Source organism: Betta splendens, chromosome 17 (assembly GCF_900634795.4).
Source record: "Betta splendens chromosome 17, fBetSpl5.4, whole genome shotgun sequence".
Taxonomy (NCBI): Eukaryota; Metazoa; Chordata; class Actinopteri; order Anabantiformes; family Osphronemidae; genus Betta; species Betta splendens.
The window spans coordinates 7009668-7024340 of NC_040897.2; the positions used below are offsets into that span (position 1 = coordinate 7009668).

The following is a 14673-nucleotide window of genomic DNA, read 5'->3' on the forward strand; positions in this document are numbered from 1 at the left end:
CAGATTGTCTACATACAGTAATGCTGCTCCACTCCTGTTACAACAACCGCTTCCAAGGAAAGACTCACAACAAACAAAGGGCTCAGAAACTCCTGTTTATTTTTGCCCAGTCATGTATCAAGTGCATGTTTATTATTTATTTTTGACTCCATGTCAATGTGACTGCGCTGGGGTTTTAAACAGCTGCACCATGTTGAGCAGATCCTGCTGCTGGAGGCTGAGCTGAGCCATTAGCGTGTCCACATACTCCACCGATGCCGGCGTCTGCAAGGCCTCCTGCACCACGGGAGACACCTCCACCAACCTGAAAGCACACGGGTTTTACTTATGTCACTGTGCACGTGACTGTACCAGCATCCAGCGTACGAGCAGCAGAGACTGATTAGAAAACTGCATAATCGTATTTAAAAAGGCGTTTCACAGGTCATAATTAGTCCCACACTCAGCTGCCAGTTTATTAGATGAACTTAGTTGAAACGACTTCAGTCGGGTCTTAAATTGCATTTTAAATACCTATAGAATCATATCATTGACTAAAATTTGCTTTGGTTTGTTATATGTAACTACAGTGTAGGTGCTATCTGTGTACCATCTTCGTTTCTAGTCATTATGCAATCTGCATCTTAACATGTTTACCCAAACTGTGTCATGATCTGTCAAAATCCAGATTGTTTACCTTCTTTTATTTGAGCTCTGCCCCCCCCCGGTCCTGTCTACCTGTGTGGAGGTGCACTTATGGTTAATCTCCGGTTCACCTCAGGGTCTAGTGTTGCAGGGGGGCATCCATTATTCAGCCTGCCCTAACAATGGAGGCCAGGCTGACTCCACAGCTGCCATGCAGCAGATAGATAAGACAGCACGCCAAATTATTCATGATGGAGGAATGGAAGGATGGAGAAGCTTGAAGTTAAACAGGAACAAATGAAATCATAGAGTACAAACAGGACATCAGACAAAAAAAAAAGAAAATCTCAAAGGGAGGGAGGGATTATCTACAATCACCAAAAAAGCTAAATGCTTAACATATGTGTGGCTTTTAACAATATCAGAAAATGCACTAAATGCAGGTTAGCAGCTGTGTTGTTTAAGCTCAGAGATCTGACATTGCATTTTAGCCACAAAACCCAACAACTTGAAAGTCCTTTTCACAGTTTCAAGCTAGCGATGCCATTTTAGTAACAGCGTGTCAAATAACTCTTGTGCGTTCAAAGTGACAGATTTGTACTGTACTGTACCTCAAGCTGCAAAACACTCACTGCAATCTTTTGTTTAGTTCAAGAAGTTCAATGTAAACGAACATGGAGTCATAAATCAGAGTCAGCTCAGGTGAAAGTTTTCCCAGTGTGGCCTGTAAAGTAAGGTGCCTGTTTTGCAAGGATGTCTACAGAGCCTTCTGCCCTGTATCACAGCTCTGAAGAGGTGCAATCAGGTGGAGATAAGAGCATCAAGCGTTTGTGTGTACTCAGTCGGGAGCAGCACGGAACTGCCAGCAACACACACGCATACACACGCATACACCATATGGCACAGGCTGAACAATGCCACTGGTAAAGACAGCACAGAGCTCTGCAGGAAAGGTTAGTCGTACGCTGATACGGTCTACTTCCTGGAAGCAACATATGTGATTGGTTTTTGTTCGATGCTGTAGTAACACACACACACAGGCACGCACACACACAACTTACAGGTGGAGAAGCACCACAGCTATGAGGGTCCACTCAGGAGTTGTGTGTATGATATTTGTGTTGGTGAACCTGTGGTGGAAGAAAAAGACAGAGTGAGCAATTACTCAAAAGACTTAAATGTAATGTTTCACTGTGTTGGTCCTAATTGCAGCAACTGGTGATGGACAAATCAGAGTCAGAGTCAGAAATCACAATTTCACCCGAAGCATACGGGAAAAACATGTGCACAAGACTCGAGCAGACAACACAAACTCTGCCTGCAATAGTGTGATGATGTATGTGTCTGTGACAGCACACAGAGAATTCCTGGAAGCGGGACTCGGGAGGTGTTACTGCGGCGACACAGTGATTTAATAGCAATCCTGGTGAAAACAATCAATCCAGTGAGTTTCACTGAGGCAGGAAATGTTCAATTTAGCTCCTAGTGTTGTGTTTGTGAATAATTTGATAGACTCATTACACTTGGGGAAAAAAAAACATTTTCATCTGGTGGCACACAACACTAACAACAGCAAACTAAACCACATGTTCATTAGTTTGTTTTACACTCTTCAGTCACCTCCACCCTCCTTTAAAAACAGCAATGACATAATCAAACCTAATAAACCTATTGAAGTCCCATTATCTACTTCAGTGTCGGGGTCCAGGTATTTCTCATGATACATCACTCTCACGTCTTACAGGAACACTTGAACAGAAACACTGTTTGTGTTATTGACACCTGACTGTTGTCATACGTCATAATCTAGTGACCTCATGTAATTACAGTATCGCTCCACCCACTAAACCTGAGCCCAGGGCTAATTATTCAGAATTGAGAGCAACTGCATAGATGCGGGTGGGCTTAAAGAAACAACATATGTAATTGCTGAGACATCAGGAACAGCTCCAGTTCCAAACCTCTAAATGAGATGATCGGACTCATGAAACTCAACGAGTTCAGCCAATTTTGTTGTCTGTTTTTAATTTTCTCTGTGCAGAGATGAGGACGCAGTACTGACCTAAACGTTCTGACCAGCTTGTTCAGGTCGTTGGTTACGTCATTCATGGTGAGACGCAGAGGCCCAACAATGTTTTTGAGACTGTACAACAGAGAAGGCAAAAAGATAAGAAGAACAAATGAATGCTCACAATACACAGATGAAACACCCGTATAAAACTAGGAATAAATGTAACTGATGAGACACACACACCAGCCGGTTAGCTTCTCCACTGTGATTCGTTTCTGGAGAATGTGCTGAGCTTGAGAGTCGATGAGTGGCAGAACCGGTTCCTTCTTGCACTGGTTCTGGGCTGTCACCTTGAAGGAGAAGAACCACAATGTGAACGACAGGAAAAGAGCCTTTGGTACAGGAACATAACCGCTGTTATGTTACTGAATGGGTTCACATGTTAGCGTTTCAGTATAGCGCCTCCATGTGGTGTTTGACTCTTATAACAAGTCACTGAATTCCACTTCTTAGTCTCTTTTTCTTACCTTGTTTCCACCTTGTTTGGGCTTTTCCAAGTCCTCAGGCATGAAGCAGGTCCCATTGTAAAACTCTCTGATCCTGAGCTCCATCTGCTGTGTCTCCCTCTGCAGCGCTTCGTAGTCAGGAGCCTCTACTGTTGGCCTCCCGTGACGGACTGCTCCTTCATTCTCCAAATTCACCCCCTCTTCAAGATCATCTTCATCCAGCTCCCCTTCCATCTCCTTTGTTTCTTCTTTTACATTAGCAAAGGGAGCGCCTAGTGCGTGATCAGCCCCGTACAGGAACTTCAAGGTCTCATCTGTGCTCCACGCCTTCAAGGTTGTTTTCAAGCATTCGAGAAGTTTCAGTCGGATGGAGTCAGGCCTCACTGCGGGACTCTGGCTCTTGAGCAGGTCTCGCAGCCCTGCGGCGCCTCTCTTGCTCATACCTATCTGGGTGATGTTGAGGTCAGATTGGTTTTGAATGTTGTGGTTGTTCTGATTACTGCACTTTAGAGTTGAATGAGGAATACCCAGCTGGGGTCTGATTTCTGTAGAGGGGTTTAAGTCTTCACATGAAGTAGTACGTGAAGGCTGCCTGCTTGTTTGGGCTTGTGCAGCTGATGAGCCATCGGGCAGGGAAGTGTTGGGAGTGACTGTCTGTGATAAACTGCACAAACCCAGCTTTGCTGTAACTTCTTCAACCCTTTGGTTTTCAGAAAAGTCCTTGTCATCAGTCTCTTCTTCATCCACCTCTCTGCTTTCTATATTTGCTCCTCCATCTTCGTCTGTACGTTTGGGCAGTTCACCCCAGTGCACCCTGCGTCCCTGTTCCTGGGAAACCACACTGGAGATGAACTCCTGCTCCTGCTCCTGTTCCTGTTCACTGTCACTGTCGTCGTTGTGACAGAGGTCAGATGCTGTAGAACTCAGCTGAGAGCTGTCACAGCTTGCAGGTGGTAAAGCTAGTGGGTCCTCTACATCTTCCTCTTGGAGACGCCTCTCTGACAGCATCACCTCCTCACCAGAACTCCCACTGAACATACAATAAATGAAACGCAATAATTATGATAGCATCATTATTCGAGTCATGTTGATTGAAATGTAAATACTGAAACCAATACAAACCCATCCCCTGTCTTCATCAACTTTATTTTTGGAGGGCTGTTGAAGTGAATGGAAAAACACTGTGATTTTAATATTTAAAAATGTATGATGGTATGAAAGATGAGTGAATATTTGTGATTCACAACAGAGATGATAGCAGCAACCACACCTCTCATGCGGCCTGAGCCAAAGGGCTGTCGGTGAAATCTGTAGCTCAAACTCTTTGGAGGCCTTGTAGCAGAAGTTACTACAGTAAAACTGAACAAAAGACAAAAGTATAGTAAGCTTCACTTTAACACGTTTTAGCGGCTGTACAATATAGAAGATATAAAAGGTATCCTCACCTTGCGTTCAGTGATGTCATACACTTTATTGGTCTTTGTGGAAATTTTATACTTTTGAGTGGGGATCTATAAAAAATAAAACAGTTGAGATGAAAGTAAAAAGAAAACATTAAACATTAAACTATGACAACTAGTTTATAGAAATGCTTTACCTTTCCCAGTTTATTTGAACAAATGGGGTAACCACATAGTTTGGCAATGGATCTCTCCTCTACAGCATCTTTGTAATTAGCTTGAGTGATGAACTTAGCCTGAAGAAAGAAGCAGAAATGCATGAAAATGCACCTTTGGATACAGAAAAACAGCAAAAGGCGGGGACGTTACGTAAGAAAGGCCATTTAGGGCTGATCTGAGAAGTGAAGCGGGTCCAATGATAAACTGATACATACACAGTCAACCAGGAAATCCTCACTTATGCTGTCCTCCAGGAGACGCTCCACCACCTTCAGGGCTCTTCTCTCCAGCTCCATCCTCTCCCTCAGCTTCTCCTTCACTTCCTCTCTCCTGTCACAGTAGAGCAAAAACATAAGAATTAGTGCTGGGTTTGCGCTCATACATCTACTGACACACAACCTATTAGTATGATTACATGTACAGGGGTTATAATACAGTAAAAGGGGAGATATTAATAATAATAATAACAACAGTTATCAGTTCGTACCTTCGTGCCTCTTCTTCCGCCGTCAGTACTGACCGTTTCCCTGCTGCCAAACACAACACAACACTGTAAAAGGGCACCCACCGTTTCCCACTACAACTGCCCGTGATTCGAAACATGTTGACGCTTGTTTTTTTAAGCAGTTTAAGTTAGCAGTTCAGTTGAACTGCATGTTCGTCCACCAAACAACGTCTGAACTCTCTCCTGTGAGCTGCTAAACTGGTGTCTTTGCTTAAACATGTCTGGTACTAAACACGTCTTTGCTGACGTCGCCTCTCTGTGTAACGAGCAGGCTGTGAAATGAAACCGACCCATTTTGGCGGCTTTGGAGGAGCCGCCGCTCCGTTTCTTCTTCCCCGTGTTCATGCCGTTTGTTATTCCTCGTTCACCTTTGACCTATGACGTATTGGGCTCTACGGCGAGCGCACGCGGACAATCTAGCCGCTACCGCCCCGCTGTTAGCATGTTAGTTGTGGCGCGTTTCATTGACAAGTGCAGTTAATTAAGGTGTGTAATTCTCCTTTGTCCAGACTTATATTCATCAACAACTCTCAGTGTTGGTGACCGTGTGTGAGCAACCCATGCGTGCACATATTTAAATAATACACAGTGAAGCAGATGCTAATGCTACGAGTGTTGATGAGATGAGCCGTGTTTGTATTGCAGGTCTGTTGAGAGGACACAAACCCCACCTGAGGACAGCAGACATGGCTCTGGAACAGCTCAGTGAACTGGTCCAGAGATGTGTAAGTCCTGCCTCCGGGGTTCAACACTCCATCATCCAACATTCCATTTTCATGTGTTTACATGTGTTTTCAATAGCTCAAATACCTCTTGTGCTGAGATTCTTGGGTCATTTATCTTAAAACATGATTCAATAATAATCTGACTAATCTATTCATCCGTTTACGCCTTTAAAATGTCAAAAGGGAGTCATAGATGTCCGTCACAGCAGCTGACATCACCAACCTGGTTGTTTTCATTGCATCATTAAAAAAAGAGGGTTTGTTCTATGAAAAGTAGCTCAACTATTCATTCAGTACTTGTTTTATCTTTTATTGATTTTATTGATGTACCAACCAATCACTAATCATTTGTGATAAAAGTTCAGTACTTCCTTTTAATTATTGGTCTCTCTTTTTACGTAGCAAGGGCTCCCTGACGACGGCTACGCCAGTGAGGACTACAACGTCTTCACAGTTGCTGGGAGGTCCTGCATAGAGGAAGGAAACAGTCTGCAGGTCCTCAGCATTGTCCTGGATGAAAAGAATCAGGTACACTGCCTGAAGCTGACTGTCCTTTCAAGCTCTATTTAGTGGATGTCCACTGAGAATGCGTCCCTGTTCCTCTTCCTGCAGGACATCGTGAGATGTATGGGTTGGAATCTGCTTCCACCGCTCATTAAGGTTCTGCTCAAGAAAGAAGACGAGGACCTTCCTCAGTGCTTGGCCATTTTCAACCACCTGCTAGAAGTTGGTTCATCTACTGTCATCTACAGATGATACTGGATAAGAGAGAAACGTTGTAGTTTGTTTCTAACAAACAATGTATGTGTTGAGCCTTTTCTTAAAGGGTGAATGTTGTTTTCACAGACCTGTCGACCCAAAGAGCTGCTGATTGGCCTGTTGGAGCAACTGGAGCAGGATGACCCTGATACCATAGCGGAGAGTCTTCATCTGTTGTTGAACCCTCTACAGAAAGGTGAGAACATTTGATTGTCATATACATTCACATATTGTAATCCCCGACCATCTCAAGTGCATAACATCTTCTGTAACCTGTGTTTTCCTCTCAGTCTTGCTGTGTCTAGGAAACCGCAAAGCCTCGTCTTTGGGGATGACTCTGTCCTCCGTCCTGGACCAGGTGGCCAAGCTGCCTCTGCCTCACACCAAGGAGCAGGAGGAGGACGACATTTTTATGCTATGTCGCTGCTGCACCAACTTGGTGATGTTTGTCAGGCCCTTCGTTGAAGAGGTCCGGCAAAACCTAGCGAGGACTGAACAGTCGAGTGACTGTAAGACAACAGAGGGACAGGACAGTGACGAGCTGCAGCCAGAATTGCTGAAGTTGTGAGTGAGACATTTGTGTTTAAATTGTATGTTGCTTTAATTTTTGGACAACTCTGGTTAACTCTGTGTGTTTTCCTGATCTGTAGCTGTATGAAGACCCTGCGTCACCCTTTGTTGGAGGTACAACTCAAAGATCCTGACACTCTGCCCGAGTCTCCTCTTAGGAATTTTGCCACCGAAATCCTGGTAGAGGAACTTTAAACAGCATGCGAATTTAAAGCACCATATTATTTTGAAAACACCTGACACTAACTCGGACGTGTTTGCTTTGCCCAGAACGTTCTCAGTGCGATCAGAGAGCCTCTTCCCAGCCTGGTGTACCAGCCTCTGCTCAAGAGAAAACAGGTTCCGGGCTTCCTGGAGGAGGAGGTGCGTTATCCCAAAGAGTCTCTAGCCAGCCTCGCTCACCTGGTGTTTGTGCATCACCTGGCTGCAGATTCGTTCCCCAGTGTTTTCAGGTAAGAGTGAGGTACAGCTCGTGTACTGAGTAAAATATAAGGGCTTGACTTAAGTGATTATGATTCACATCACCTAATAACTAATGTTAAAATATTAATTGCAACGTTCTTTCAACTCTTGTGCTTCCAGTCCTGTGTTCTGTCTGCGGTGTAACATGGAGCACATCTGCCTCCTCCTGTCCAGGTGAATTGATGACGCACCATTATTACACTTCTTATGTTTTTCACAGATCTATAAAAGGTATAACCTGTTGAAACACAGGCATTGAGGTTAAAGCTAATATAAAAAACACTTTCCATTGAAACAACAACAACAATAAGTGAATGAAAACAGTCAGACTTAAAAGATGTTTAATTGAAATCCTGGCTTGGTCTTGGTTGATTGTATGCGAGATAAATGCCTCATCTACAGTTCTGGTTTGTTTTTAGAACTGAGGAGACCAGGATCCAGAAAGGCCTGGTGAGACCAACACAAACACTGAATTGAAGCTGGGAACCACCATGACTGGAAAAAAAAACTTACTGACCTGTCACCTGCTGTGTACAACTACTATTTGCCATAGAGCAGAATCCAGTAGCACTTTAAAGGTCTGCCTTCATTAAGACTGCTGCGTGTCCTCCGTCACACAGGAACTGTATGAGAAGAGCCTGGTGCGGGTGGAGGATGGTGTGCTGCCTGCTGATCTGCTGGAGATAAAAACCTTCCTCACTGTTCCACAGGTGAACGCCGTTATCCATTCAGGTTGATGCTGTTTGTGGTGTCTGTGTCGTTATAATTTATGTGACGTTTGGTTTCAGAACTTGGTAAAGGTTATGACAATGTGCCAGAGGCATGATTTGGTAAGTCTTCACTTTTCTTAGAACAGTGTCATGAGGTAAATCTAATTACAATATCATGTCTAATGGGCATTTTCTTTGTATTAGCCGTTGCCTTGAAATGAAAAATGTTAATCCTGTATCTAATTACAGTGATTGATGAATCAAATCAAATGTTCTTTATCTCCAGAGAACCAGAGGTCTGAAGGTTTTCCAGCTGAGCATTGATAAATTCAACACTGAAGCCAAGTATCATTTCTTCCAGTAAGATTAACTTTTGCTTCTCTAAAATAAATCAGAAATGTTTCCTAGCCCACCCCTAAATATATTATGGAAAATATACTCATCGTCTGGTTTCAGGTACATGCTGAAGACCAGCAATCACTCAGGAGTCGAAGGCTACGTCATCAAAAACATCAAGAATCAGATAGATAGTGCCCTGCAGGTGAGACGACGGTTTGATTTTTTTAATGCAGTACTGTACGTAGCAGCTAAACGGCTTTACACCATAGTTTCACTTCTGATCCTCAGCCAGGTAACAGCAACACGTGGTTTGAGGGAGTTCACCTGCTGCCTCTGCTGCGTAGAGTGCTCAGTCTACCAGGTGGCCCAGAGACAGACCTGCTGGAGTACCTGGACAGGTTCGCACATGGGTCACTCCATCCAGGTTTATTTTGGAAAACAATGGGGTTTTCTTGTCTTTAATGCTGGTGTTTCTTTAGAATTATGGAGTCTCTAAACCTGCTGCGTTACCTGGTCATCAGAGACAAAGTGACAGAGAACCAGGTGAGCACAGTCGTCCATACTGTAAATCCCTCCCAGCCAAAACATACTGATACGACGGCACACAGGACACAAACCCCTGTGCTGCTTAGAATCTGGAAAAGGGCATTTAAAAGCTGTCTCATCACATCTGCCCACTGACTGGTTGTGATGTCCTGCTGTTGCCATCCTTCAGACAGGGATCTGGACTGAGCTGTATAAAATAGAAGATACGTTTCTTAAGCCACTGCGTGTTGGAGTAAACATGTCCCGAGCGCATTATGAGAGGGAGCTCCACAATACCATGGAGGAAGCCAAGAAGAACAAGGTCAAAGGTCAGAGCAATTTCATTTCCTTCTACTGATCACAGTTGATTTTGCAGCAGCATCCTGGAGTAAAAATGTATGCAAGATATTCTTAAGATATTAAAACTGTTTACTTTGTGTCCAGTCATAAAGTAACTTAGTCATAACTGCTGGCAATGCATACTCTGACAGCACGTGTTTTCTACAGATTCATCAGTGCTTTCTGTGTCTGTTGGTGAGGAGAAGCTGCCTAATGTGACATCAGAGTCTCATATTCAGGTCAGCGGCTGTTTCATATTCATATCACAGCAGCATTTGGTTAATGCACTAATGAATGACAACGCGTTTGTTCTCAGGCTCTGCACTCAGCCCTGCACACGTTCGACATGATCGAGAGCGTGCTTGTGAGGATAGAGGAGCTCGTCGAGGTCAAAGACAATCTAATGCAGCTCCTCAGGACACCATGAACTAAAAATTCTTCTTGTGTAGACCTTGCCGTCATTGATTTTGTCAGCTCTGAATGTGTCATCGCTTATTAAACCATACTGCTGTTTGTTTCTTCAAACTTTTTGTACAAATTAAATAAAATGCTGTAAAGTTTTTGAACTTTGTTTTTATCTAGCACCAGTTATGTGCCAAGTATACCTTTAGTTATTTAAGCATTTAGTTATTTATGTAGTACTGAATGTATGAATGCCTGTGATAATGATTTAGTTTTACCCTTTTATTTGAAAACGTGGAGCACAGCAATCCTGTACAGTAATCAGGTATAAATAATGAATAAAAGTCTTTCCATATCATACACTAAAGGTGGCAGCAGCGTTCACACCTGAATGGTGTGCCATAGATGCACATAAACCTTCCTCTGTTAAAGAGTCTGAGTTCTGTGACCATCTGTAGCTTCTAAGTCTCTAAACAGTGGGTGCTTCAGGGCCTCGGCAGCTGTAATCCTGGTGGCTGGGTTAAGGTCCAGCAGCCGGTCCAGCAGGTGATAGGCAGCATCAGGAACGGCGTCCCAGCCTCGCTCATCTTCCTCCTCGCACTTTGTCTCAGAGTTGTGCTTAGTCAAACAACTAGAGTTTTTTTTGTTCCCTGAAGATTTTGGCAGAGTTTTAGTCAGAGACAAACTTGCTTCCTCTGCTCCATCTTTGCATTGCTTTAAAGTTTCTTCAGGTGGATGGTGTGTAGGTGTCTCATCCTGGATTTTACAGCCAGTAATGGTGATGGCGCATTTGTCGGTTTTGGGAATTGGTGTGGCCTCATCATCTGGGGATGGTCTTCGTCCTCTCAGTGTCTCACACAGTGTCCTGAGGTCCTGTCGAGGCAGCTCTCGACTGCATACCACCATTTTACCTGAATGATCAACAACATTACTATCTAAGCAAAACCGTTCATACTTCAGTATGTCTACTTAACATAAGGACTACACACCAAAGGCCTTGGCAGCCTGGATGGTCTCTCTGGAGCCCCGTATAGTCATGATCTGAGAGAGCGCAATCAGGTCATCACTGGCTTTGAAGAAAGGATAACGACCACTGAGAAGTGAGAGCAGGATCACACCAGCTGACCAGACGTCTATGGCTGCAGCAAGGAAGACAAGACAGGTACATTGTATTTAATTGGGTTTTTTTAACAATTGTAAAAAACAAAACTAAATTACCCTTCTCATCCAGGCTGGAAATACATTTAAACACACCCATTGCGGTAGCAATGGAACAGTACTGACCTGTTCCTTGGTTGGGACACTTCGTGAGAACCTCTGGTGCTCTGAAGCCTGGAGTTCCAGCCCTTGGTGCCACCTGTTGCTTCCTTCAGTGAAAAAAACAGTAGCAGAGGCAAACACATGAAACAGAAATCAAACATAATGTGTCATACAATTTTTAAGGTACTTTATTTTATAAAAAGGTATTGTCCCAGACAAGATAATTGACTTACAGATACTTTTAGGTTTTTGAACATTTTTATTACCTGGACATGCAGATATTGCAGACACGGTCAGTTGTGTAGCAGTTACAAGTGAGGCCCTGCTGTACTGTCCTCTGAGGTTTCTGACTGCCGCTCTGAGTCCTGGCAGGCAGGGAGGTCCGAGGCGCTGAAGAATACCTTCGGGCAGCTGGGTCCTGGGATTTAGCTGGTTTTACTAACTGATGAAAACCAGAAATACAAAATCAGATTTGACCCAGACTCTTGCGGTGAAATCTTTTATCCTTTCAGTTTTACCTCTGTCCTAATGGCAGCCTGTTTGGTGATGGATGGCGCTGGAGTGCAGCTGTTCAGGCTCCTCTCCCCAAACACAGGCCTGGTCATTTTGCAAAGTCCCATCAAATCCTAAATCAAACAACCAAAATAAACACATGCAGCAGTGCAGAAGTCATAAACGGTATATGTGCTTTAACATAACCCTACAGAAAACCCCTATGTCCTAATTCAGGTTTGTTATGCCCAGTGCCCAGTTATTATAATAACATGATAATATTAACTCAGTGCAAACACCTTTGTGTACTTTGTGCTGGAGGTGCTGACAGTGGTGGTGACAGAACATGCTTTTTTAACCAGTGCTTTCCGCGATGCTGAGTTGGATGTGGTTGAGGAAGGAGAGGAGGAAGTAGGTGGCCGCTGTGGAGGCAGAGGGACTGAGGTGGAGGCTGTGATAGTGGCAGGTTTAGATGGTGCTTTGCTCCGCAGGGTAGTGTCTTGTTTCCCCGTAGACCCTCCACCTTTATGAGAGGACTTCTGTCTTATCACCTTCAACAGTTCAACCTGGGTGTCTGCTGTACCCTGAGCCAGGCCAAAGTCAACCAACGCAAACCTAAAATAAAAATGTTTAAATGGAGAAATAAAAAAGTAAAAATCCATTCGGTCTGAAAAGTGCTAGCCGTCAAAAACCCATCTGTTCCCCTGAACATTCTTAGCACCAGACAGATGTCAAAACTCATTAATTAATTAAAATCTCAAACACATTATCATTTTAAATTATGCAGTCACTACTTACATTTTACTGTTCCTATTATACAGGAAATTGTTTGGTTTGATATCTCTGTGAATGATACCAAACTGGTGGATGTGTCTCAGGGCCTTCAGCAGGTGGTAGATGTATAGACGAACCTCTTCAAAGCTTAATGATCCAATGATGTCCTAGTAAAAACATTTTTGTGGAAACAATAATTTTATGTCAAAATACAAAACTAAAATAAAGTACTGAGAGTGAAGAGATAAACAGGAAACAGAGAAAAGGACAGGAAAAGTAAAATATGACTTATGTAAATTAGAAATCTTGCAGTTATGTGGGAACAAGTCTGACAAAAACTGAATTATGTCATATATACCACAATTGCTTGATGTTCCATGTACGGCATGACAATCACCACATGGTCCTCCTTCCTGAAGCAGTATGTGACCCCCATTACATTCTCTCTGCCCCTGTAAACAAATGACCAAACATGACAGGTCACCGCCAAAAATCACAACAAAAGATTAACAAGTATATGTTAGTTTACTTATGTACGTACATTCCAAGCTGTACATCTCACCCAGCCAGGTGTCATGTAATATGTAATATAAATATATATAGAAATAATGTTTTGCTGTATGTAGGTTCAGCTGAGTCATGCAGTGAGAGACGAATAAGGGGCCCACACACCAATTTGCTACAGCTTAAAAATAACATTCAGGAGAAGAGATTAGCCTGTTTTGATAGAGAATGGTGCTTTATCCATTTTTCACATTTAGGATGTGTCAAGACAGAAACACATTTTATAAGTATAGGAATGTCAAATTTAAAAGTTCAAATAGAAAAATAGTGATACATAAAAAAATCTCTGGACTTGATTCCTTAACTATTACTTAGCATAAGGTCTGTGAGGACTTTTGACAGTTGAGAGGTACATTAACAGGTGTGTCCACTATAAAAACACAAAGCAACACACTTACCCAACCACAGTAAGACACTGAAGCTCTGCAGCAATGCGAGTAGGATGGCTGGTTGGAATGAGGTGTTTTAGGGCAAACATCTCTTTCCTCCCATCCCTCATCTGAGCTTCACCCAAATAAACTGAGCTGAATGTACCTAAGGCACAAAAACAGATCATCAGAAAAACAACTGCGGTGCTCCGGTGAATACAAAATGTTACAAAAGCAACTGTATTCATGAAGAAACAGAAAAGTATGGATCAAAGCAGTATGACGTCCCTAAACTTTGATAAAGCTGTACAAAGCATTTACCTTCTCCAATTTTGTCTATGATGCGAAAAACCTTAGCCAGCTGAGGAACAGCTTTGTAAAGGGACTCAATGTCAATTTCCACATCCCCTGAGGAAAAAAGAGTAAGTGTCTATTTATTTAATAGTCACTTTAACTAATAGTTTGAAAAAAACAAGATTGGTCATAGTAACACTTTGTGTGGCTAACAAGTACACAATAAAACGTCAAAGTGTTACAGATTTAATAAGTGTGCAACCTACTTGAGAGTTTGCTTTTCCTATGACTTCTGTCAGGTTTAACGCTCTCGTTTCTGCTGATGCTCTCAGCGGAGACGGGAGACAACTCCATCTGGAAGACACAAAGGAAGAACCTGAAACAAACTGGACCAGTTGTGCCAAATTAATGTCAGAAGGAAACGTCAGGCTAGAAGTTTAGTTTTTCTTCAAGCGAATGATTGACGGAAACAGTCTTTACTGAAACTAAACTGCTAACGCAGGTCAAGCTAGCTAGTTCCAGTTTGGTGTAAGGTAAAAGAAAAACCTTACCGCTTTATTTGGTCGAAAGATGCAACAGGTTCTCAAGAAAGCGCATCACAAAGAACTCCGACTAGTAAAGAGCTGCTCCATCTGTGCAAGCGGTAAACATAAACTCTCAGCCACACTCGCTGAGTAACACAACTTGTTCACTTTGAGGACACGGCTTTTCCGCAGACAACAAACTCCGCGCGAAAAGTGACGACAGACATCTCGCGTTACTTCAGTAAAAATCTCGTGATATCACGTCTCTGGTGGAGACAACCAAAGTTTCATAAAAAGGTTC

At 43.1% G+C, this 14673-nt stretch overlaps 3 protein-coding genes across 6 annotated transcripts; 1 reads left to right on the forward strand and 2 right to left on the reverse strand.

Annotated features, from left to right (window-relative positions):
- Positions 1-82: 82 nt before the first annotated feature.
- On the reverse strand, positions 83-5651 carry rpap2 (RNA polymerase II associated protein 2). 3 transcript variants are annotated; one of them, XR_008693083.1, is made up of 13 exons: positions 5556-5651; positions 5248-5290; positions 4976-5090; positions 4739-4837; positions 4587-4652; positions 4412-4500; positions 4264-4299; positions 3163-4171; positions 2879-2985; positions 2687-2767; positions 1686-1754; positions 677-830; positions 83-304 (listed from the first exon to the last, which is right to left on the reverse strand). XR_008693083.1 is itself a non-coding variant. In XM_029132174.2 (12 exons), exons 1-12 carry the CDS (start codon positions 5608-5610, stop codon positions 154-156), a joined length of 1920 nt encoding a protein of 639 aa, XP_028988007.1. In that variant the 5' UTR covers positions 5611-5651; the 3' UTR covers positions 83-153. The 3 variants fall into 3 exon arrangements, 2 of the variants coding, with proteins under 2 accessions (XP_028988007.1, XP_028988008.1); XM_029132174.2 differs by lacking the exon at positions 677-830; XM_029132175.3 differs by lacking the exon at positions 677-830 and having other exon boundaries at positions 5248-5287; positions 5556-5647.
- On the forward strand, positions 5614-10256 carry glmna (glomulin, FKBP associated protein a). The gene is made up of 19 exons (XM_029132178.3): positions 5614-5751; positions 5911-5990; positions 6393-6518; positions 6603-6716; positions 6837-6945; positions 7040-7313; positions 7400-7499; positions 7590-7771; positions 7902-7955; positions 8201-8231; positions 8402-8491; positions 8570-8611; positions 8778-8851; positions 8948-9032; positions 9119-9228; positions 9310-9373; positions 9546-9684; positions 9863-9933; positions 10011-10256. The coding sequence occupies exons 2-19, from the start codon at positions 5952-5954 to the stop codon at positions 10119-10121; spliced, it is 1815 nt and encodes a 604-aa protein (XP_028988011.1). The 5' UTR covers positions 5614-5751; positions 5911-5951; the 3' UTR covers positions 10122-10256.
- A 107-nt stretch (positions 10257-10363) lies between these two features.
- Positions 10364-14636, reverse strand: cdc7 (cell division cycle 7 homolog (S. cerevisiae)). Of its 2 annotated transcripts, none has more exons than XM_029132176.3 (12): positions 14400-14636; positions 14115-14202; positions 13876-13962; positions 13585-13720; positions 12981-13074; positions 12647-12789; positions 12148-12463; positions 11875-11982; positions 11623-11798; positions 11381-11463; positions 11086-11235; positions 10364-11007 (listed from the first exon to the last, which is right to left on the reverse strand). In XM_029132176.3, exons 2-12 carry the CDS (start codon positions 14200-14202, stop codon positions 10523-10525), a joined length of 1866 nt encoding a protein of 621 aa, XP_028988009.1. In that variant the 5' UTR covers positions 14400-14636; the 3' UTR covers positions 10364-10522. The 2 variants fall into 2 exon arrangements, with proteins under 2 accessions (XP_028988009.1, XP_028988010.1); XM_029132177.3 differs by having other exon boundaries at positions 12400-12463; positions 14400-14630.
- Between the last annotated feature and the right edge of the window lie 37 nt (positions 14637-14673).

Bases quoted from the DNA above. Each gene is read 5' to 3' on its own strand.
- rpap2 (XM_029132174.2), bottom strand. From the start codon at position 5,610: ATGAACACGGGGAAGAAGAAACGGAGCGGCGGCTCCTCCAAAGCCGCC. The intron at 4,172-4,263 runs GTTTGTATTGGT...TTGTATGTTCAG, and splicing joins TTGATGAAGACAGGGGATGG to TGGGAGTTCTGGTGAGGAGG. The intron at 2,768-2,878 runs GTGTGTGTGTCT...TCTGTTGTACAG, and splicing joins GTGGAGAAGCTAACCGGCTG to TCTCAAAAACATTGTTGGGC.
- glmna (XM_029132178.3), top strand. From the start codon at position 5,952: ATGGCTCTGGAACAGCTCAGTGAACTGGTCCAGAGATGT. The intron at 7,500-7,589 runs GTAGAGGAACTT...TGCTTTGCCCAG, and splicing joins ATTTTGCCACCGAAATCCTG to AACGTTCTCAGTGCGATCAG. The intron at 9,229-9,309 runs GTTCGCACATGG...GTGTTTCTTTAG, and splicing joins CTGCTGGAGTACCTGGACAG to AATTATGGAGTCTCTAAACC.
- cdc7 (XM_029132176.3), bottom strand. From the start codon at position 14,202: ATGGAGTTGTCTCCCGTCTCCGCTGAGAGCATCAGCAGAAACGAGAGC. The intron at 13,721-13,875 runs GTAAATGCTTTG...TTTGTGCCTTAG, and splicing joins CATAGACAAAATTGGAGAAG to GTACATTCAGCTCAGTTTAT. The intron at 11,464-11,622 runs GTAATAAAAATG...TTTTCACTGAAG, and splicing joins TGCAATATCTGCATGTCCAG to GAAGCAACAGGTGGCACCAA.